The sequence below is a fragment of the Ictalurus furcatus genome, chromosome 22, assembly GCF_023375685.1.
Source record: "Ictalurus furcatus strain D&B chromosome 22, Billie_1.0, whole genome shotgun sequence".
In the NCBI taxonomy this organism is placed as follows: Eukaryota; Metazoa; Chordata; class Actinopteri; order Siluriformes; family Ictaluridae; genus Ictalurus; species Ictalurus furcatus.
This window is the reverse complement of record NC_071276.1, coordinates 7724979-7747233: the sequence shown is the minus strand read 5'-3', so window position 1 is coordinate 7747233 and position 22255 is coordinate 7724979. Positions and strand designations below refer to the sequence as shown.

Below are 22255 nucleotides of genomic sequence, written 5' to 3'. Positions count from 1 at the left end.
AAGGTAAACAATTGCTGTGTGGCTGACTGCCAAATCCCCGGCCTGGTGTATTAAACTGACGCTGAAGTGCTTTTCCCCTTTGGGTTGCACTTACTGCCACTTCATCTCCACACACTCACTCTGCTGTTCTCTCCTTTCATTCAGTATCACAGAAACACCGATACACACACACACACACACACACACACACACACACACACACACACACACCTAGTCCCAGATCGTGTTGTCTGGCTACACCATGTTCTTCTCAGACCCATGGGGCCTTGCTCTACCTAGCTGGCCCATTAGTGTGGTGAATTGCATGCGTCTGACACGGGTACTAAATGTAATTATTAAATGCCTTTCACCAAATGATGCCCTGTCCTTTGGGAAATAGGCAATCATGCAATAATTTAGCCAGTGATTTTATTTCCTTTCCTCCTCTCATACCCATTCACTCTCTCTGGCTGCATCAGTCACACCATGGTGTCGTGGTGAGCCGTATACTGACTGGTATACCAGAGCCACTGGAACAAACAGAGACGTTCAAATACTGTAGAGCAAAACTACGAAAGGAACGTATGTACAGTATTTGCCTTCAAGATTAAAACTACTGCACATACAGGAAACCTACGGAGATATGGATGGTGGCCATATTCATATTCTTACCGCTCAGAATAGTGTTTTCCACGATAGAAGGGGCGCATTATCCGTGTGATCAAAAAGTACTTACAAAGACGTTTGCGTACACAATACGATGAGTGACATCCCTGATTCAAATTGTCTAGCCATAACAATAGTGATTACGGCATTTTATACAGTTAGTCCCAGTCCACTAATCTGAATGGTCGAGCAGCATTCCAAGGGTGACTGTATTTAGTATAACTGCACTGGGATGTTTCACTGTGGCTTCTTCTGCTAGCGGAGCAAAAATAAACAGAACATTTGGTACATACTGTATCCGAAATGTCACTCGATATCCATTTCTTGTTTCTAGAACTGCTGTATAAAAGCAATAATACACTTGCGATCGCGCGGTACTAATGAATATCGGCACGGCTGTGATTAGCTACGGTACTCAGCCTGTGGCTCTGTGTCAGCGGTGAATCACAGCTGTACTGAGTTTCAGTATAACCACACTTGATAAACCGATATTGCTTAATTGATTGCTCGCCGTCTCACGGCAGCGTAAATCCACCAGGCAGAAACAGAGTGACTAAGAGTCTCGAATGAAATGAAAATCAAGATCTAGCTAAATAACCGGTACTTGTATTAGAGTCATTCATAATGATCTTTTAATAAGATATTAAGGCAAGAGACTATAGGTCAGGGTTTTTTTTTTTCAGATTTTCATTCTTCAGATTTTTTTTTGGATACTCTACATGTCCGAGCTCAGCAGTAATATGTTTATTTGACTCCTTTTGTCCACTCATGTCCACTGCATTATCTGAAATTAGTAACTTTAAAGAAAGGTTTAAGCTCCGCCCATTCCGTCATGCTGTATATCTGTCAGTACGACATGTTTCTTTTAAAAACCTTATACTGACATACTATTTTCTGCAGTGGAAACACATTAAATCACATCTATTTTTAAACAAATTTGACCTCAGAACCAAAAATCTCTATTCATGAACTTTTACAGGTTCATTCTATACCTATTAAAAAGCTTCTTGCAGGGAGATTTCTCTAAATGTTGATAACTGGTGGATTTGTGAAGAAGGGAAAAAAAATCCCGATACTTCTACGAACATCAGCAATTGGCTGGCAAAGATTGATTGCCATATCTATTTTATTTTAAAACATATTCACATGCAGCGTCTTGCCTTAAGGACGTGGCTATCTGTGTACTATAATTAGTTCTCTGGATTGTTACACCGCATTAAAAAATTTCTCCACATGCAAAGCCTCACATTTAGGTCAAGTTAGATAGTATAAAGTTTAAATAATAAAATAAAAAAAAATAAAAAGTATAATCTTGATATGTACCATTACAAAACCTTATATAAAATGAGCTATGGTGGTCCTCTGCCTTAAGAGAGCCACATCGAGACAGACCGAGGAGAAACCAGGAAGAGTTCAATCCAGCAGAGAAGACTGATCTGAGAAGGAGGGACAAATTTATGTTAGGAGTATAACTACTAGTGTTCATGTTCAAGCCCAACATCACATAACAAAGGAGTGAAGAAGAAGAAGAAAAAAAAAAAGAACACTGACAAGTTTATCATCCAGTTGGATCAACGGCGGAATTCTCCACTGACTCTGACTGACAGGACAACAAAGCCTGCTCAGCATGTCGGAGGCAAAGATCCACGCAGATGCAGATGTTAACAGGGGCACCAGGGGAATCTGGCGGCTTCCATATCAAAGCTGGTTCTGCCTTTTCCTATCCTGCCCCTTTAGCACACAAACACGGCTCTAGTGGCATGGAAAACAGAGAGAAAGTATACACACACACACTCTTTGAGCGCTGTGGGTTCAGCTTCTGTCCTTTAGGCAATGCAGTAGTTTTGTTGTTGTTGTTGTTGTTGTTGTTGTTAAGGTCAAGGCCTGATTTTAGGGCCCTGAGCCTGAAGTGGACCTTTTACACAATCCCTAATGGTTGAGGTTGAATTATGTGTCACGTGTACGTTTGAGCTAAGGCTGCCGTAGTCCACTCTGAAACATATAGCAGCGCGTCAGATGGATAAGCTGGAATTAAATACAGAACAATACATGATGGGGTGTGCTATTATAGGAAAAATATTAAGGGAATTGTTGATCATTGTCGTCTCAGGGAGTTTTTCCCTGCCATTGTCGTCTCTGGCTTTTTTTTTTCTTCTTTTTTTTAAATTTATCACATTTAAAATGTATATCTTAAATTGATATACTTCTGTAAATCTGCTTTGTGGCAATGTCTATTATTAAAAGCGCTATAGAAATTAAACTGAATTGAATTGAAGAATCAAGAGCAGGATGGTGGACGTTTATTTCTCTTATACGTACCTATGTCAGAAAGTGCTGATTCATTTTCGATCACAGTATTAGCGGTAATTAGCAGTAGTGCTAGTTGCAAGAGCTCGAATACGTTATCATTTCAATAGTAATGACTTATACACAGACTCGCACGGTGAATACTCCACATACGCAGATTAAAAATGTGTCTAAATGTTGATGAGGTTGAAGTTTTCTGTAAGGAAGCGTTTATTTTGGAAGGGTCAGCGCTTTGTAACAGGTAGAGGTAAAATTGTTCCTTTTGGCTTTTCCAACTAAGAGAATTTTACAGTTTCTCAGCAACATGACAAGCTACATTTCTTTTGTCTTATTTTTGTTGTTGTTGTCATTTTTATGGCCAAAAATGCTTGATTTTGCTTTTTGCTTTCAAAATTTGTGATGCAATTTGCAGTTTTATTTTTGTGAATCGAAGAGGACTTTGACTTTGGCGTGCTGATATAACATCACATGACAAGTAACACGTCTTGGCCCAAACCTGCGGAAAACTATATTGATAGATATATTGATACTATATTGCTATATATTGATATTGATACTATATTGATAATATATTGATAGAAATATTGATAATAAGTCTTCATTGGTCACATATACATAGTGAAATTCTTTTCTTTGCATACCCCAGCGTGTTAGGAAGCTGGGGTCCGAGCGCAGGGTCAGCCATGATACAGCTCCCCTGGAGCAGAGAGGGTTAAGCGCCTTGCTCAAGGGCCCAACAGTGGCAGATTGGCAGTGCTTGGGCTTGAACCAGCCAACCGATCAGTAACCCAACGCCTTAACCGCCAATCCACCTCTGCCACTATTGCGGCGTTTGCTTGATTTTGTGTTGATTCCTGTGATTGCAAAAATCTCAAAATCCTGGAGGAGCTGATTAACTTCAAGAAAAAGAGAAGAAGAGAGTCTGGTGAGGGACTGACTATATAGCTGCTATAACACAAGTGATAGCATGAACTAGTTTGTTCCACGGATGTTTCACAACGTTAACTGTAACTCTAAATGGATAAAATGTATGTATCGTGCTGTTCTTTAATTAACAAGGCAATGTTAATGTCGGATAAATTGCTGCGGCATAAGAGAAATAAAGCAAGCTGTTATTGCAAAATAATCTTAACCTTAAATAATAATAAAACTTCAGGGTGGTTACGGTATTCTCGCACCTCACCGTCACTGGTTATTTTTCCTATAACAGCATGTCATGCTCAAAAACAAAACAAAACCCGAACACACCGAACATTATTAAATCCACTCTGCAATCTGGCCCTATTAGTCTCAGAATGCCTCTTTGATATAACGCGTAATCAGACATATTTGTGCATCACAGAGAAAGTATGCGGTCACTCCAGTACACACTTCTTGGCAAACAAGTTTAGTAAGATTAGCAAAACACAGGAATGTGTGCATCCACGCTGGCGCATATACAGTACTGTGTAGTAGAGTAATGTCTTAGGCACATGCAAAGAAATGCTGTAGAGCAAAGATTCCTTAATAATAATAATAATAATAATAATAAATATTCAATTATGAATAATGAAATTAAATGTCTCTCCATTTTAAAAAAAACACTATAAAGAGCAGTAAACAGTAATAAATGAAACAAAGGTGATAGTTGGTACCATGACCCTTTGCTTATATTATTAAAAAAAAAAAAAAAAAAGGAAATGAGCTGTAAGTTTTATTGAGCATCTCGCAGAATCAGACACGGTTCTTCTGGAGAGGTTGACTGTCGCACTCGCTTCTTATTTTTGCAGAAAAATCCAGCAGCTTTCATCGTGTTTTTTGTCTGAAAAGTGTCTCTTACTACTTAATCTGCTGCTTTCTTTACTGTAACATTTAATTTTGTCCCGGAAAACTAATGTTTGTGAATATATATATATATATATATATATATATATATATATATATATATATATATATATATATATATATATAAATAGGGTGCCTAAGATTTTTGCACAGTACTGTACAAGTTTGCATAGTTGCATGGACATTCTCATATCGAGTTTACTTTCTTTTTTTTTCCTCTGTATCCTAATGTGATCGTGAAAATGTTTATTCATGAGGCCCTCGGCCCTTGCATCGCCAGAAGCGCAGTCCACCTGGACCACAGCAGGGTTGCCAGCTTTCCTGTGGTGTAATATCTGACGCCTCAACCTCACCATAACATGAAGGAGCGACAGGAAGAGTACCAGTGACAATTTCCACCTCAATTTTCCAGTAATACAACCTTAAACCATTTTCTCCCCTTAAGGCCTGCACGCAGTGGAAAACCGACATTTATTCCAATCCTGCAAGCAAAAAAAGAAAAAAACTGCAAATGCAAAATGTTCCTGGCAAAATTCAAAAGAGGAATATCTTCCGAACTCAACCGCTATACACCAGACGAGCTATTGATCTCCTCTTCCTGCTATTTTCCATTAGACAAACACTCGATACCAAACAACTCTCTCTCTCTAGCATGCTGAAATAAACTGAAAGTTTCTCCCTCCTTAAAAAAAAAAATATACATAGAAACCTGCGGGCTCTCCAGTTATTACGCACTGCAAGACACATTGTGACATGAATTTTCTCACTTCCTACTCCTCATTAAAACAAGCCTCGCTCGCCTTAGAGGATCTAAATAATCAATAGTCGGGACAGTAAACACTACAGAGCATAAGAGGGGAAAAAATAGATCTCAGCACTATAATTGCATGAGTGCATGCCCCATCACAGTACGTTCAGCAGCTTGTATAAACGTGGAAAGTGAGACTGATACAATTTACTGAAGTGTAACTTTATTAAATATTAACAAACGCTGTACAAGGGCATGCGAGAGACTGCAGCAGCGTAAACAATCTGCACCATTGTGAGGGTTTGTAATGCACTTTCAGGCTGAGTGCTGACATGATAAGTGGATTGTGATACTAATGAAATAACTAATGTAACCTGTTCCTGGAAGTACAACGGGCTTGTTAGAGAACACACCTAAACAAACAGCATCATGGAGACCAAGGAGCTATCCAAAAACGGTTCGGAGTTCTAGAAAAATACAACGAAGACAAAAATAAATAAATCAGGGTTTGGTTTTATATATATATATATATATATATATATATATATATATATATATATATATAAAAGAGAATAATTCCAAACTCCAAAATTCATTATGAAAATATAGAAAGAATATGGCACAAAACCAAAATTCAGTGACCGAGTAAGGAGGGAATTACTCAGTGAAGCAAGGAGCATTTAATTATTTGTTTTAAATTTGTAAATAATTTGTCAAACTATGCTCGAGATCATGGCCTATTTTGTGTACATTCATGACATACTATAATCCCAATTCTCAAAAATAAATAAAAGGAGGTGGGAAGGGGGTGAATACTTATGCAAAGCACTTATTAGCACTGTTATTCGAATTAAAATATACCTGTTAAAATACATTTTCTTACACAGAGAGACATTTGTAAGAGTTTGAGGGAACCTATTTTACCTGCAGGATTATGTATACACATATGCGCGCGCGCACACACACACACACACACACACACACACACACACTCGCTGTTGCCCCTCCTGCCCCCATCCATGTCTCCTGCAAACGCACTGAGGTGTGGTGCTATGGCTTTAAAGTGCCCCATTGTTCCAGATCAGTCGAGCCATGCGTCAGACTCTGCAATCCAGTCTTCACCCCATTACTTCCAGGAAGAAGGGAAGAAAAAGGGGGTTAGAGGACATAAAGAAAGAGGGATGACCAGCAAAGCAATGGAGAAAAGATGAGAACAAAGGTCTCTGCCATCCACATCTGATGAAAGAAGGAACGAACAACATCCGTCTCTTCTTTTCAGACGCAGGGGTTAAAAGAAGCTGCCATATCTCGGCGCATGAAAAGCTGTTAAATGCTTCAGTGCTTTGACAGCATGGCATGCCAGGAAGTGCAGAGTTCTCCCCTGGGACCCTTGAAGAGCCGCTGCCTCGTTCCCGGCTACGCTCCTGCCCGCAAAATGTGCTGAATGAATAAAAGCTTAATAATAACACCTTTGTACACTAAGACTGCAAAAGTTCAAAAGGTTTAAAGAGCTGGATGCACAGAGAGAGACATTTTATGCACTCTTCTCAATAGGATCGGCCGTGTTGCTTGATTAGCGTCACGGTTAGCATGCTACTTAATGCAGAAGGTGCATTATTCGTGCCTTTAAAAGAAGCCTGTAAATGGTGTGATCAGCAGTCAGCAAGTAGGTAAATGACTGTGAACAGCGCTCATTAAAATTCTCTAATAGTACAATAACAATTGTAGTCATTAAACAGTGCCTGAAGGCAGGTGTCATAATCTAGCGTTTACATTCAGCGTACAGTCACGAATGGCTACAGCCGAGGAAAGTGGCGTAGTCGTGCGCATGCATTACATGCTCGCTGCGTCCACATTAGCAGCTACTCCGCCTCTGGTGATTTATTTTAAGGATTGTTGGGCCGAATGTAGAACCTGAAGTGCTCGACCATTAAACGGTCTCAGCGATGTGGTAAAAGTGAATGGATTAAAAGAAGGAAAATGTTCTAGAGAGGTAATATCTTTAAGGTTTCTGAGTTTAAAATGTGAGGATTACAGTATAGGATGTTTTTGTTGTTGTTGTTGTTCTTCTTCTTAACGCAATGAAATCAAGCGTCTCACTTCCCACCTAAACAATCCAACCTAACTGTGAACTGCTGAACTGTGTACAGTGTACTTATCTGTACTTATACTAATTTCTGGCCTGGAAAACTGTACGTTTGCCAGAAAGCTTCACATGGTTGAGACTAGAGGTATGCATTGGGACTGGGATGAGAAAGTCACGAAATGAAAAAGTCACACTTTCATTTGGTCACGAGGCGAGTTGTCTGAAGTGAAGTTCAAATGAAACCACGTTCGTAAACCTGAACGTAAAGCGGCCCTTAATAGCTTCCTGGTCTGGGTCGTGGTTTCAGTTAAGCTACTAGTTTATATTTTGGGAAAATATTTTGGGAAGGTACAAAAAAAAAAGGTTGAGGAATGTGGTTGAGTGGTAGCGACCATAAAAACTCTTCCAGTTTAGGCCATGTACACTTCAGGTGCAAGTCCGAATACAGATAAAAATATTTGGAGCTAAACAGATACAGATACAAACAGCATTGCATTATAATACAAGGGTACAAAAATGGTTCTCTAAAGACAAGGCTCCTTGAAGAGACAAGGGTTAGAGCCTAGGGTTAGGGTATAGGGTATACAAGGGTTAGGGTTAGCCTAGGGTTAGGGAATAGGGTATAGGGTTAGCCTAGGGTTAGGGTTAAGGTATAGGGTTAAGGTTAGGGTATAGGGTATAGGGTTAGGGTATACAAGGGTTAGGGTTAGCCTAATGGTTAGGGTTAGGGTATAAGGTTAGCCTAGGGTTAGGGTATACAAGAGCCTAATAACTTTTCATGCCAACTTTCTCTCCACACACACACACACACACACACACACACACCAATATCACATTCATAATGAGAAGCAGAAAACACACTGACCTACTGCTGCCTTCTTGCTTGAGCTCCTCATCCCCTTCCCTCCTTGTGTACTGTTCTCTTTCAACATCACCTCTATCTCCTTCTCCATAAGCAAGCCCAGTTCCTGTGCCAGTGTCCACAGGTAGGCCTGGTTCACAAAGCTCAGAATGCAATGTGGCTCAACTATGCCATTCAGGACGTGAATGTCCTCGGCCAGCATGGCACAGAAGGCAGGACAGACAGCCTGGAAGGCAACACCCAACTTCTGAAAGCCGCTTTCTCCATCTGGACAGCATGTCTGGTTTTTCCTTAGAAGCCCCAGAACCATTTTGCTCCGGAGCGCCTGGTACTTCTCCAGAACCTCTGTTTCAGTGTACAGGAAGCAGAGCTGCTGCACAAGAAAGACAGCCCTTTGAGGGACTCCAGAGCTATCCATGGATAACTTGTCCAGCAGGTGGCGCCGCAACAAGAGCCGGATGTCATCCCAGGTTTCTTGGACCTCCAGAGCGATGTCATCACGTACAGAGCAAAAGGGAGCCATGGAAGTCTGGCTCTGTTCACATAATGAGTCAGACGTGGGGAAGGCCACCCCGCACTGAGAGGAGATGTTCAGCAGCAGCTGGAGAACTGCGTCTGTGTAAGCCTCCTCCGTCTTCAGAAGGTGTTGCTATTAAAATTGTTAAGACATTTGGTAGATGAGGTATAGGGCCAGCATGTATGAGGAAAAATGTAACTATAAAAAACTAAGATGGAAGAAACTAATCTACATGGTGTCCCAAAAGTCTCCATAAATTTAAAGCAAAATGTTTTCCATAATTTATATATATATAAATTATGTTTTCCATATATATATATATATATATATATATATATATATATATATATATATATATATATATATATATACACCCATATATATATATACACCCATATATATATATATACACGCACACATACATTCAGTGCCATCCACTAATATTGGCACCCTTAGTAAATATGAGCTTTTAATCTTTTGTTCCAAAAATTCACAAAAATACTCTGCTCTCATGGACTTCAAGCAATGTTTCAACAACACAACACAGAATGTTTTTTTAAAACATGAGAGAAATATATAAATATATATATTAGGGATGTCACGAGAACCGATACTTCGGGACCAAGTCGGTACCAACACTGTTAAAACGTGACGGTACTTGTTTTTCTGCAGTACCGATGGTACCGTTTCTAATGAATGTACCGAGGTTGCAATTCTTCCGGACCTGAAGGGGGCAGCAAATACGCGCAAGTGTTTTAGTCGTCCACAAGTGGTGAAGAAGAAGAAGAACGCCTACAAGCACACGGGAAAAACTACAGAAGATTAGCTTAGCTTAACAAGTTTAGCGGTTGCCGGTGTGCAACCGATGCTATCGTTTATTTCAAACAAATCGAGGAAACGCCTGAAATTTGGCGAAGCACCTGAAAGACGGGTCCTATATTATGTTTGTTTGAGGCAGCTGGCATTGTGGCCGTGAAACCGGCTAAATGTAGTAATGTCACTAATAATTATTCAAATGTTCATGCTTTTAATAAATCTTTTTGGCCTGCCACCATATCAGTGAATTTAAACTAATGCTTGAGTATAAGGTGTGTGTGTGTGTGTGTGTGTGTGTGTGCACGTTTAGGAGTGCACCTTAGCACTTGTTATTAGTCATTGTCAGACAGTGTTTGATAACTAAAATATCCCCCTCTCTCTCTCTTTTTTTGCCATTATCAGCCAGAGGAGGATGTCCTCTGGGAGTTTTTAATTTTATTTAAAAAAATATATCAATTCTTTTTTTTTTTAAACCACACCATTGTATCAACTTTGGTATCGAGTATCGTGTACTTTTGGTGGTATCGGTACCAACTACTAGATTTTTGATATCGTGACATCCCTAATATATATATATATATATATATATATATATATATATATATATATATATATATATATACATATATACACACATAATAGAAGTATATTCCCATTGCTATTTTAAATTTACTAATCCTAACCCTTCTTTGCTCATATTTACCAAGGGTGCCAATATTAGCGGAGGGCACTGTACATAGCCTTTAAGAATGGCAAATGACTGACAGAAGAAGAATGTATTGAAATCATTCTCACAGCTGGATCGGGAAGCTGTCGCAAGGTTGCGATGAACTTTAACAGGAAACACGGCGAGCACATCACACACGACACACTGTCGCCAAACGGATTATTAACAAATTTAAAAAAGACTGGAAGTGATGCGGACTGACCGAGAAGCGGACGTCCACGTACATCCACTCACGAAGGCACGACCGACATGGTGCTGGCAAACATACTGTAGTCCCCTATGCGTGGAGACTTTTGGGACACCGTGTATAATTACTAAGTGTCCTGTAGATTTTGAGAACGAACCAACGAACGGCCTGACTGACTAACTGACTCACTGACTAACTCACGGACTGACTCACTGACCGACTGACTGACTCACTGACTAACTGACTGACAGACAGACTGACTCACTGTCTAACTCACGGACTGACTCACTGACTAACTGACTGACAGACAGACGGACTCAATGACTGACTAACTGACTGACTGACTGACTCACTGACTGACTGACTGATTGACTGATTGACTGACTCACTGACTGATTGACTCACTGACTGATTAACTCACTGACTCACAGACAGACTGACTAACTGACAGACTGATTGACTCACTGACAGACTGACTGACTCATTCACTGATTGATTGACTCACTGACTCACTGACTCACTGACTGACTCACTGACTGACTCACTGACACAAGTGCAGGATTTGCAAGTACAGATAGTGAGACCCATGTAAAACGTGGACTTGCAACTCACCAATAAACTCCATTTTTCTCCTCTCACTCATATTCAGTTGTCAAATTGTAATTGAATATTCATTTCTAGTTTTATACAAAGGATGCTGTTTATGAATAAACATGTAAACTAGCATTACTTATCGTTAAATTATTTATAATATTGTTAAAGGACCTTCAGACATTATCCTCCTCGTGTCTGGAAATTACACAGACTAATATTACACTATTACGTAGACTAACTGCTTACATTATGATGTTTATATGGAACAGTAGATCAGCATAACAAAGTGTACGTATACGATACATTACCAGTGCTTTGAGGAAGCCCAGAAGCTCCTGGTGACCAGTAGAGACAGGTTTCAGCAAACTCAGATTACTCTGACTGAACCACTTTAGGCATTCGGTAGGACTGGGGACCTTCTCATCAGCCCAGGACTTTCCAATCTTAGTCTGCAGTTCGCACAGGTTCTGCTCAATACTACACACACACACACACACACACACACAAACACACATTTACAGTTAAATCTCAGGGTTGGCATCTTGTCCCCCAGCTGTTCAACCTACAGCCCTGATCGAGACACATCAGCCCTAATGAACATGGACATCAATATATTTGCACTGGTGTGTGTGTGTGTGTGTGTGTGTGTGTGTGTGTGTGTGTGTGTGTGTGTGTTCAGGAGTCTGATGCAGACTAGCAATAAAATGGCACGTCTCTTTCATCATCCCAGCACAAGCAGAACTTCACCATAACCACGCATAAGCACTTCTGTCTCCTCTGTATATGATAAATTAGACATGACATTTTCTCCAAATCTGTCTGTCTCTCTCACATCACACACACACACACCCACACACACACCCACGCACACACACTCCATTACAATGCACTGTGTGTCTGTGAGCGAGAACAGCCTCCCAGCACCACCTGACTTGAGGCCTATAAACACTCAGCTGTAAACACTAAGTGATACAAAAGGCCAGATGCCTTGCAATGGCAAGACATTAAATACCATTTCAAAGTGGCACATTTTTTATTTCGCAAGAAAACACAGCAAACATAAAGTGCTGTTAATTTTTAACGGCGTGCACCCACAGTAAACTCGGGGAACGACGTGCATGTGTTGCATCACTGGGCCCGTTCCCTGCTTTAATTTCGCTCGGAGGTAGAAGTGCCAACAGGAACCCGGCAAATGTGTCTCGTTTTGCTGTAAAGAGGAAATATGTATGAGGACGGGACATGACGGTGGGGACAGACTGTGCTGGAACAGTGATTCTTCCTTTTCTGGCCTTTAATGATGGCCCAAAGCTCGCTGTAAAATCACTCCAGCTAACAGCCAACATAAACCGCCTGTTTCACCGACTGAAGATGCTGCCTGCAAATTTGCACACGCGGCCAAACTTTTTTTTTTTTTTTTTTATACCTGATTTTTTTACTTTTCACATTATTTACTGTATTGCATTCATTACTTTATACATGTATTTTGTACATAAATTGAAGCTCTAGATGAACACAATTTTCTTTCATTCAAAACGAAACTATTCAAACGACTATATGACGACACTCTTATTGGAACTTTAGTAGACTTAATCACTTAATCGGAGTCATCTATCTAAAACATAAAGCCCGACACATGGACTAAGTCGGTTTACTGTTTCTCATAAAGCAGGATTTGTGCTTGGTTCCACCGGAGGACTTTTAACTCTAACAGCCGGGTGGAAATGAGGATCCATCTGTGCCACCATCCAGCCCTACTGCTCCATAAAACCTCCCAGCTCCCATCCGCTAAACATCCTCAAACATCACCACGGCTGTCTATCAGAGACACACACATGCCTGGGTAAGCAAGTTCTGAGTCGGAGTTGCAGGTGGCCCCGGGGCCAGCACACACTCAGTGCCCCGTCTCGTTCTGGGCACCCAGGAGGGTTGGCATGACTCTGAGGGCGAGGCTCTGTAGTGACACTACACAGGAACCTGGAGGACTCAATTAGGAGCAGTTGATGGGGTTTGGAAGAGGTTATAACAGACGAAAGCGTCAATGAATACAGATGAGCTTCGAACATGCAGTAAGAGAAGGTATGCTCAGATAACAGGGGGTGAAATGAATGAAGTCGGTTCAATAAAATGTTCATTCTCGAAAGCTATGAATATTGAAATGCATTAAGTATAAGATTTAAAAATAGCGTTTAATGTCCAAAGCAGTCATTGGTTACATTAAATCAGACAAATGACAATACCGTCATACTGAATGACGAGTCACACTTGCAAATAATGAAAAAGAATGATTTAAGTAGATTTATTAACTACTGCTGAATGGATAATGGATCAAATATGTAAGGAGCAACACACGACGGATTGTGCTGTTATACAAAAACAATAGACACTGTAGTGGTGTGATACGGCCTGATGTGGAACATGTGGTACATTAACGCAACGATAAACTCCTCCGTCCTGAAGACGTGCTCTGGGAAGCTACAACACACTGCCTCTTGAGACCCATTCCATAAATGTTACATAAATATTTCCGAATAACAAACTTCACCTCACCAATGATTATAGTGTATGTTTTTTCTTGGTTAAACAATCCATTTATTATTAGTCTTATACTGTATTATGTGAAGTCCCTGTGTATGAGCTGTTACTACGGAAACAAAAAATGCATTCGAATGAGTGCATTAATATAAATCTATATATCGTCCGTGTTAAAGCTGGAACAACGGTCTGAGCCATGTGGTTACACAAAACATAACGCACACCGTCTGAACAGTCGGATTTGAGAATCGATCGGAAATATTATACATTACTAGGATGTCCTGCTGTCCAATTCCATGGACCAAATGAGGTACAGTGGATATAAAAAAGTCTACACACCCCTGTGAAAATGGAAGGTTTTTGTGATAAATCATGTCAGAACTTTTTCCACCCTCGATTGGAAATGAGTCAAAAACGATCAGAAACATTTTAGGGAAAAACAGGAAAAACTTACAATAGCCTGGCTGCATAAGTGTGCACCCCCTTTTATAATTGGGAACGTGGCTGTATCACATTCAGTCTCGTGTTCAAAAGTTATCGTCGTACAGCTGTCATCAATCAAATTATTCTGATTAAGCCCAAATAAGGATCAGCTGTTTCTGTAGGATTTTCATCTGGTTTTCGGGAGTTTCATCTGACTGCTGAAGCCATGGTCCGCAATGATGCGACAAAGCCTGGGCGTAGCTTCTCTGTCGAAAGACATCGATCAGGAGAGGGGTATACAAGAATTTCCAAAACATTAGATCTACCATGGAACACCGTGAAGGCCATCATCAACAAGCGGAGCACCACAGTGACGTCACCAAGAACAGGACGTCCCCCCAAAGCTAATAAACGGACAAGACACAAACTTACCAGGGAGGCTGCCAAGAGATCTATAACAACATTGAATCAGCTGCAGGAATATCTGACAAGTACTGATCAGACAACAATCTCTCGTATTCTTCACATGTCTGGGCTGTGGGGTTAGGGGGTTTTTTTTTCTCACAAAAAACATCCAAGCTCAACTAAATCACCCCAAACCATGTACTAAAATGTGTTAATCTCTGATGAGACCAATTCCAAAAGGTTTAATAATTCCATAAGGCATGTTTGGTGCAAAAAAAACAACAAACAGACAAAAAAAACACCACCAAAAGATCACCATACCCACGATGAAACATGGTGGTGGCAGCGTCATGCTTAGGGTTGCTTTTCTTCAGCCGGAACTAGGGCTATTTCCAAGGTGGAGGGACTCTTGAATAGTTACAAATATCAACTGATTTTACTGCAAAACCTTCAGGTGTCTGCTAGTAATCTGAACATCAAAAGGAATTTCACCATTCAACATGACACTGTCCCAAAGCATACATCCCAAATCAACAAAGGCATGGCTTAACCAAAAGAGGACCAATGTTTCTGAATGACCTAGCCAGCAGTCCAAACCTGGGTCCAACTAAACATCTGTAGGGTGACCTGAAGCGGGCTGTGCACAGGAGATGTCCTCACAATTTGATGGATCTAGAATGTTTTTGTAAGAAAGCGTAGGAAAATACTGCCAAGTCAAGATGTAACCGGGAGAATTAAGAGAACAATCCGTCCTAGACTCTCTCACACGTCCAAATGTGTTAGAATTTACTTCCTCTTTCAGTTAATTTAATTAGTTTTTTTATTTTTAAATTGCATTTCTGTTTCGTTTGGGGTTTTTTTTTTTTTTTTTTAATCTACTTTAATCTGCGCATCAAAAAGCTTATTTTTTTCTGGAACGAAACACCTGAATGGAAAACACTCAAGAATTCGAACGATTACTCCGCTTCCTCTCCTTTTCTATCGGACACACTATAGTCGGATTTCCAGTTTGATTAAACGCGTGCAGGACGCCTGAGGTTCCATGTTGCCCCAGTGTGTGACCTCTACTACAGGAAAGCTAACAACCCCCAGATCAATCAACCCTATAGGATTAACGCCGTCACTTTTTAGACCGACGGAGCGAGAGAAAGCGAGCAAACAAGGAAGTCGAACAATACCTTTACAGACACACGTAATAAAATACTTGATGGAGCCTGATTCAGAAACAGAAGCCAACAAAAGAAGAGGGAGTGGAGGAGAAGTCTAGAGCTAAAGGGAAACGGATGAGGAGAGGAAAAGTTCTTTTAAGCCCTGTCGTATGCTCTTTTTTTCTTCCTTTCCTCTGTCCACATGTCAATCATGCTCTCTGAGACTGTAATGGTTTTTCGTCATCAAGCCGAGCAGACATGACTGGAAGGACTAGCTGGAGGAAGAGAGAGAGAGAAGCAATGGCAGTCTTTCATTAGGCATGATGGCGTGTTTCACAGCTCCCTGCCTTACAGAAACCCAATCCACTGATTAGTCAGCGCTTTGACATTATCTTAAGTTCCTTGTCAAAATTAATTTAGTGTGGGTGGGCTGCGGGCCTGTCGCGCTCCAGGAGGCAGAGCGAAAGAGGAGGTGGGGAGGAGGAAGGAGTGAGGGAAAGGAAGAGATCCCTTTCAAATAAGCCCCAGCTTCACTGAGCACCTAGCCATGTGGCCAGGAAACAAATAGCCTATCTGAGTGCTATCAAAGAGCCCTTCTTTCTCCACAGAGTGAAGCAGAAACGTGTAAGCGGATCCCGTTGACTCCAGATCTGGCGTTCTTAGTATCGTCCAGCGCCAAGCACCATGGCTTATTTGTCAGGATGAAACACCATGTCTGTGCACACACACACACACACACACACACACACACACTTATATGAGATTGTGAGAGATGTCACGGTGCTGCAGGTATCTATTGGAAGTTGTTTCCCGACCGGGTGTAACATGGCGCCCGGCCTCCTTGGCTGACACTTCATTACGGCCCCTCTCATTGCCGGTGGCCTCGCTTGGCGTCTGAGTTGATGAAACCTAATGGATAACAGCGTTTCAATTTGAGAGAGCTAGGGCTGTTCGGCGGCCTATCTTAATCTCCTTCAATTATGGCGCAAATCTTGAACATCCTGGAGCAGGCCAGCTACGGTGACCCGTAAATAGGTTGGACGCTCGGCATGAAAGCGAGGCGCACGCTCGCTTCGTCTTCTGCCCACTAACTTTCATGATGTACCTGCTCTGTTTATTGAATTAGGTAGGTGCACGGCCCACCCCGGTGGAGGTCGCGGAGAAGCTGTTGTCACGTTCAAAACTCAATGGATTTGTGTCGCTTCAACCAGTTCCTCTCTCCGTGTCCCTCCGTCTTCTTTCCTCTCCGTAGGTCTTGTCATGGTCTTAGTTCTCGTCCCAAGAACACAAAATAACCCTTTAATGCGGAGAGAGGCTGAGAAACTACCCGGGCTTGTGTAATAGTCCTTGAATTACACAACCAAGGGTTTTCGTTTCAAGACATGGACTCTTTGATTATTACTTGTCCATTTGGAGCAGAGGGTGCGGACCAGACAGAGAGAGACGAGACGGTGGTGGTAATGGGGAAAAATGTCGTAAGGACGGGGCTTTGTTCAAGTACAACACTCTTTGACATAGGGTCTATATCCTCCAAGCTGCATAAAAGACAAATAAGAGGCTCGGACACATTTCTCCAGATATTGGAGGGGCCTGTTATCGTGGCTTGAGGGCAGGAGAAGCAGAGGAAGTGGAAAACAAAACAAAACAAAAATTGTGTGTGTGTGCCCTGCTGGTCAAAAGAGCTATGTCCTCCAAAAGTTATCTCAGAACATGAGATTCATCTGGTGCATGATGCATGAAAAGCCAGAGAATAAAAACATCCTTTATATAGAGAGCTCTCTTCAATATGTCCTTCACTCAAAACAAAGCATCCATGTCTAATAGAGAGATCTCTTTATCAGAGCACAGAAGGGGGGAAAAATAGAGAGAGGCACGGATCCAGGAGTACATTCAAAGCATGTGTTTGCGTTTATTGATTTCAGGTGAAGTGGCGTGCTTTTCATCAAGTCTCAATTAATCATCTGGTCTCAATGTTAATAGTATTTTAGGCATTCTAGGATGAGAAAAGATCTAGATGCAACAGGTTACATCAAATGTAGACTGGCGTCTACAGCAACAAGAGGTTCTTTCAAACCCAGAGAGCCCATTGAAGATACATAGAAGAGATACACGGTGCCGTGTTTGTGTGTCTGTGTGTGCATGTGTGAGCCCTTGGGCTGTGCATTGAGCAAACAGATGTAAAACAGTTCGAAATCAAATGAAAACAAAAGCATAGATTCGGCGCAGTTTGTGCAATCTCTGAGCAAAGACGCTGAAGTTCAAATCAATATTCAGTTTGAGATCTGTGTTGAGAGGCTCTGTGTGAAAAGGGTTTTTATTTTTTTTTTTTCCCCCCCTTCCTGAAGAGTTGCTCAAGGACAGGAACTTTGTGTGCCAGCATGTATGTGTGCATGTGTATGGATTGAACAAGACAACTTGAACCTGTGTGCCGTGTCATGCATGGACCTCGAGGTGAAAGAAGGAGAGCCAGACCCTCAGGCCACTGAACTAAAAGAGAAAGTTCAAGTTTTCTTTTAAGCAAACACAAAGACTGAAGCGGACACGTGACTGCCCGGGCCACTGACCTGCAGGCGTTGAGTTTCAGCTTCTCCTCTGTTTCACGGATCAGGACCTGGAGGTCCGCCTCACCCGATACACTCAGCATGCTCGGCACCGGCAGCTCCACGAAAGCATGGTCATGTGGAGAGTCACCCTGCCGCTCCATTCCTCTGCCTGCGGAAAGAAGGAAAGGAAAATATTTCATCTCGAACACATAAAAGCATCCCTTTTCAAAGAAAGGATCTTCACAAAGCGTATACATGCCCTAGGGGGAAGGTCCAGTGTAGGATAAAGGGAAATATTCTTCTTGAAAGTTTGCCTGTGGACACGGTGTCTTTGGACGTAGGACAGGAATTCAAAAAATATATATTATTTGCTATTTGAATGTCCATGTTTTTTAAGCAAAGCAAATCACAAGCATATTTTAGTGCACTTATTCTGATACTCCTCTGCACACCCCACATCGATTTTAGGACTTTAAAAAAGAAAAAAAAAAACGATGTGTAATTTTTGATATGGTGAGGTATTTGGAAGGAGTCTCCAGTGTCAGTGCTTTGTACCAGTCAGAGTGAAGGCTATAACTTTATGCTAGCGGTTAGCACATTTGGGGTTTGATTCCAGCCGCCGCCCTGTGTGCGTGGAGTTTGCATGTACTCCCCGTGCTTCGGCGGTTTCCTCCGGGTACTCTGTTTTCCTCGCCCAGTCCAAAGACATGCGTTGTAGACTGATTGCCATTTCCAAATTGTCCGTAGTGTGTGAATGTGTGTGCGATTGTTACCTCCGATGGGTTGGCACCCCGTCCAGGGCGTCCCCCGCCTTTTCTTTCCTGGGATAGTCTCCAGGCTCCCCCGAGACCCTGTGTAGGACAAGCGGTACAGAAAACAGCTGGAGCTTTTGTAAAATTAAAAATGAAACACCCAAAACTGTATACAGTTCCATAACGAAGACGAACTGTATGTCGATACGTGAAATCCTGGAGGGGACGTCGGACGGCGTGGCGTCGGGACGTAATGACGTGTGACGTTAATCCATCTATGTTCTATAACACGTAAAACTGGAACATGAAATAAATATTCTAAAAGCGACTCATGTAAACACCTTAATCACAATATCGTCTTCTTGACAGTACCGGTATATTTACATTTACATCCACAGACTTGCAGGGGCTATAATAATAAACCAAATGCATTTACGTATGAGAGTAATTGGGTTTCCTATATCTGGGATCATAACTGTTTTTAAACCTGCATCCAGAATATTAAAAAAAGCTATGTGTTAGTGCTTATAGTCTGTGTATATTATGTGGATATTTAAATAACCATTCGCCAAAACCAAACCTAATTCTGGATTCGGATTCAAAGTAACTTTCTGCATTTGATTTGCTAAATGTTTCTAGATCTTTAAATACACTTTAGACGTCAGGCCTGTCACAATAACGACTTTTGTTGGATGATATATTGTCCAAGAAATAATTGAGATTAAAGATATTATTGTCATTTGAAGACCATTTTTATGCCAATGATATAATGATAACATAATAGCATAATAATGCAAGTACAACCCTTTCAAAGAGCGATGAACTTTTAATTCTTCCTTTTTACCTAATAATCTCTCCCTCTCTTTAACTCCTTCTCCCTCTCTCCTTCTGTTGAGCCACACATGATTTTATGGAGATGGCAATGATCCTGACCCTTTCTGCTCTCTGGACCTGCCTGATCTGTCCTGATGCTCTTCCTCCGGATGGCGCTCTCATCAACTGGAGGCTACAGCCTGGAGATTGCTGAGGATGGTGCCACTTGAAGTATCTTGGAAATGGTTTTGGACGTCAATTCCACCTGGACATTCTCGCTGTGGTTGCTGGGACTACGGTTGCTGCGATGGGCTTAGGACTGCAATTACCACAGGCAATAAGTCTCCTTTAGTGAACAGTGGACTAGTTCAACAAACAGACTTCATATAAAAACCATAATGAACTTTCTTTTACTCTCACACTACCCGTTGTTACCCAGATGAGGACGGGTTCCCTTCTGAGTCTGGTTCCTCTCAAGGTTTCTTCCTCATATCATCTTAGGGAGTTTTTTTCTTGCCACCGGCTCACTCATTAGGGATAAATTCACACACTTGAAATCTGTATCCTGTGTTTATGTATTTCTGTAAAGCTGCTTTGAGACAAGGTCCATTGTTAAAAGCGCTACACAAATAAAATTGAATTGAACTACTCAGACTTTGGAATTGGAACGTCAAAAAAATCGTTTTATTCATTCTTATGTAAACAAACACGCATGTAAACACGATGGACGATATCGAGGTCGGCAAAAACGATCGAGGTCACGTCTGTATATTGAGTTATAGTGATTCGCTTTATAAAACCTGTGTGTCAGATGATGTTCATACAGTCAGGGGTGAAATAGCTGTGAATAGCTGAACTCAGAAAGTGCATTCATGTCGCTCTACTGTACGTCCATAGAGGAATCTTATGTCTACTGCAACATTTACATTTACGATTATTTATTCATTTAACCGATGCTTTTATCCGAAGTGACTTACAAATGAGGAAATACAAGCAAAGCGCTATATCAAGCGGAGAACGATACAAGTAGCGCTACTGTACAAGATTTATAACTGAGTTCTAAGAAGCAAAGTCGAGGTGTAAGAGCCAGAGTTTTTTTTTTTTTTTTTTTAAAGGATAATATGGGGTTGGTATTTTAAGGGTTAGTTACGTGCTCACGGAAGAGGTGGGTCTATAGCTGTTTTTTGAAGATGGTGACAGATTCTGCGGTCCGGATTGAGGTTGGAAGTTCATTCCACCACCGAGGGACGGTTAGTGTGAAGGTTCTGGAAAGGGCCCTTGAGCCAGGCTGAGTAGGCTCTACTAAGCGTCGACCGATAATCGATCGCAGATTGCGTGAGGGAAACGTGCAACAGTGATGTAATTGACTTAGCTTACAGCCAGGCATTGAGAAGAAACACCTATTCGCTGTAATCGATGGCTGATTACGTACACTACTCTAAACGCTGATCGAATATGTCCTGGGTCCTGCACAGTGGCTTGTGAGATGCGATCCGACGAGACGCGGCCGCCGTGAACCACCTGGACTGAGCTGCTGGTTATGTTATGTAACTCTTACAAGATGGCTCAAGCCAAAGTTCTCAATCTCTCTCAGCCAGGAACGAGTGCGCATCAATTTCCAGCTGGGCTCGACGGTAATAAATACACGTACCAGTGTACAAGACAGCAGAGAATCGACCGACGGCATGCTGCTTGCGCTTACTTTAAATAAACAATCTATCAGCTCTCCGCGCACAACACGCTCTTCAATGCAAAGCAAAGCAATGTGCAAACCAAGCGTTTGAAGGCTTGAGGAGGGGGAGAGAGAGAGAGAGAGAGAGAGAGAGAGAGAGGGGGGAAAGAGATAGTATCAAGGGCATCATCACAAGCCAAGTGAGTATAATAGAGAGTGTCAGTGTCAATTTGGCTTTGCTGCCACTACTTTCCCCTTCATCTGGGCTGATTTTAATAATCCCTGTCAAACTCCAAACAGCCTGCGCCACATCCCTGACACGTCACTCTCTTCTCTGCGCACAGACAGAAATCTCAACATTAATTTAGCTCGCACAAAGAGAGAGGCTGCCCAGCTGGACAAATATTATTTCCCTCACTTGACAGATTCAGCAGTTAAGCTTGCGCTTTATTATTTTCCAAACTCCATCCCAGCCTCGAGCTCGTCTTCCTGTGTCTGCTGGGAAGACAGAGCAGCTTCAGGATCTCGGAAGGGTTTCGTGGCCCAGTATTAGGAACTACAGTGTAATTACACTGGGACTGAGTGCGTGCTTGCGCGTTACAACGGGATGCGCATCGTCGCCGCCGTGTGATCCACATGAGAGTTGTGGGAAAA

General features: G+C 41.7%; 1 protein-coding gene across 6 annotated transcripts in view; it reads right to left on the bottom strand.

Moving 5' to 3' along the window:
• Positions 1–22255, bottom strand: part of kiaa0825 (KIAA0825 ortholog) — a 137889-nt gene that overhangs the window by 110957 nt on the left and 4677 nt on the right. The window contains exons 2-7 of one of the 6 annotated variants that reach the window (XM_053653985.1): positions 22020–22255; positions 20355–20518; positions 19961–20248; positions 18386–19215; positions 11622–11790; positions 8476–9121 (exon numbers count right to left, since the gene is read on the bottom strand). The exon at positions 22020–22255 is cut by the window's right edge and continues 119 nt beyond it. In XM_053653985.1, the coding sequence (XP_053509960.1) occupies positions 8476–9121; positions 11622–11790; positions 18386–18621 (1051 nt within the window). In that variant the 5' untranslated portion in view covers positions 18622–19215; positions 19961–20248; positions 20355–20518; positions 22020–22255. Of the gene's footprint in view, positions 1–8475; positions 9122–11621; positions 11791–18385; positions 19216–19960; positions 20249–20354; positions 21260–22019 lie in introns of those variants that run through there. The other 5 variants (XM_053653986.1, XM_053653989.1, XM_053653983.1 and 2 more) reach the window with 5 other exon arrangements.